The following is a 2,258-nucleotide window of genomic DNA, read 5'->3' as shown; positions in this document are numbered from 1 at the left end:
ATTGCCTTCGAAATACATAAACGTACTTCGTTATTACGGTGCCAGCCATGATGGATAGTAATTTAAGAAAACGCCCCTTCATTAGACGTAAATGGGAAAAAGTCGACAAGAAAAGGGCTCTTAATTCAGGTGGGATGCGATCCCTTTTATTTACTTCGGTTACCCGGCGATCCTGCAACCGCGTGTCTGGAATTCGAGATGACCAGTGGAGAAACGTCGATCCATCGGGAATCGTCCCACTTTCATTCCGCAATGGAACGGCGAAAATCTCCAGGCGGCTGTATGGATGGAACTCACCTCTGGTCAGGTCCGGAGTGAGAAATGGGGCCGTAATAATCGAAGAACAATTCCATCGGCGCTCGCTGAATACCTTTCTGCAGGTGTCCGAGGCCAGCGTGGCAGCGTTCTGGATATGCGGCATGGTTTCCATCGAGGTGCGGCACAATTTCGCCTGGATCTTGACCAGACCGTATCTGCCGGAGCCCATTTTTAAGTGAAAATCGATTGTTCTTACTTACCTTGCGCTTACCTTCGTCTGGCTTGGGTGCATGGGGATCTTACTCCCGAACGGATTCCACGCCCATGGTTGTTGTTCATGGAACTGATGTTCCAGTTCAGGTGCGAGTGCTGAAGCGATCTGAAATATTACAAATTGCAAACAGCCTATTTTTCCAAAATCCAAAAAAATCCTTTCCCAGTCGGTTTCTTTACCAGAGATCCCCCTACCCAACACCACATGAACAATAAAAGGCGATGATATAAAAAAAACTATTTAGGTTTACAGCCGTAATTATTGCTCTTCAAATAAGCCAGAAATTGTACCTTGCCTGTGTACCCATTGTTTAATGCGATTGGTGCAAACATGGGCGGTACCACGCTGATGTGTAGGAAGTGCTTGTTAAAAATCCAGCTAAGAGATAATTATCGACCGATAAAGCGCAATAAATCAATGTTGGAATCAGGCAGGAAGTGGGCCAGGAACCTTACGAGTGGTTGATAAGGAACCACGCCAAAGCAAAATGAGCGGAGTAAACGCACCCATTCTCCAAACGTTTATTTCCGTGATGCACACGATTGTATGTGTATTTTTTAAATATTAACGCCAACAACACAGTGTGAAAATGTTCGATAAAGCAGAAATACGTTTTTATTTTTGAGAGTTAAAATAAAGTTCAGTCAAAATCAAGTTATGGTTATGTTTTTTGGAGTTTCGTCCTCATTTTGCGACGAATTTAAGTGCGTTGTGTGTTTTCCCGCATCTGTGACCGATTTCGAGACAAAACTGATAATCTTTAAAAACCGTTTTAGCGAAGCGGGGGTAAACGGTGCAGCAGGATTCACTAGCGTTTACACCACACACCTTCCATCCACATCAGTAATTAGAATGCAAAAATCCAATGAAACTTATCGCAATAAAGCACAATTTGCAACCCGGTGGGCACTAAAACCGCAGCCATTAATAACCGTTTTAAACGGGCTTCAGAAAAGTGGAAAACTGCATGTTATCTTAATTTTCTAGAATAGCGCGGCGCCCATAATTCACCAGCCCAGCGACGTTTAACTCTATAAATTACTCACTCATTTTCTTTCTCTCGTTTAAGAGAACTGGAGTGGTTGACATTCAGAACGAATCGCATGATGGAAATTATTTAACAATTCCGTGGAATGAGGCGAGCACGCAAAAACAACATTAGATATTGTCAAAATGTTCGGACTCCTGGATTTTTTTACGTTAAACAATGGCGATTTATTACTTTCCAGATAGTCCCCGATCCGGACGTCCAGTCGCGTTAAAGATTACCTTTTGTGTGACCCTATGTGGCATACAGGGTGGATCAATCTTAAGCGCTGCTTTCATTGCATTAAAGATTCTCAGCAACACTCCGGGAATGGTACGGAAGGCATAAACCGCAATTAAATCGAAACAATCGCACATGGAAGAAAGATCGCGTGAACCCTCCAGGTCCAATTAAAGCAGCCCATAATTGCCGAAAGAGTTTTAGGGCCTGAAGATTTTCATTGATTCCACCCACTTTCACCGTCCATGGACTATGTTTATGCATAGACCACTGTTGAAGCTCAAAATATTGAAAATATTACCCAAATCGCTTTGATCCTCAATTTTTGCGGACTTGGTGAAGAGCGCATAAAAATGGGCGTTTTTGCCCAAAAGCACGCTTTGCTTGAAAAAATCGCAACTTTCAATCTAGAACCAGCAGACACTGGCCACTTTTACAGTCCATGGAAGAAAGTTGACG

At 43.1% G+C, this 2,258-nt stretch overlaps 1 protein-coding gene across 1 annotated transcript in view; it reads right to left on the bottom strand.

The window, feature by feature from the left end:
* The window catches only part of LOC109534721 (protein Wnt-11b-1), a 9,658-nt gene that overhangs the window by 4,733 nt on the left and 2,667 nt on the right, over positions 1-2,258 (bottom strand). Inside the window, exons 2-3 of the mRNA XM_019900485.2 lie at positions 530-637; positions 298-473 (exon numbers count right to left, since the gene is read on the bottom strand). Coding sequence (XP_019756044.2) covers positions 298-473; positions 530-637 — 284 coding nt within the window. The remainder of the gene's footprint in view (positions 1-297; positions 474-529; positions 638-2,258) is intronic.

The sequence above is a fragment of the Dendroctonus ponderosae genome, unplaced genomic scaffold, assembly GCF_020466585.1.
Source record: "Dendroctonus ponderosae isolate FM_Combo_2020 unplaced genomic scaffold, Dpon_F_20191213v2 Dpon_F_20191213_11, whole genome shotgun sequence".
In the NCBI taxonomy this organism is placed as follows: domain Eukaryota; kingdom Metazoa; phylum Arthropoda; class Insecta; order Coleoptera; family Curculionidae; genus Dendroctonus; species Dendroctonus ponderosae.
The sequence above is the reverse complement of the archived record's forward strand: the minus strand, read 5'-3'. Positions and strand labels throughout refer to the sequence as shown.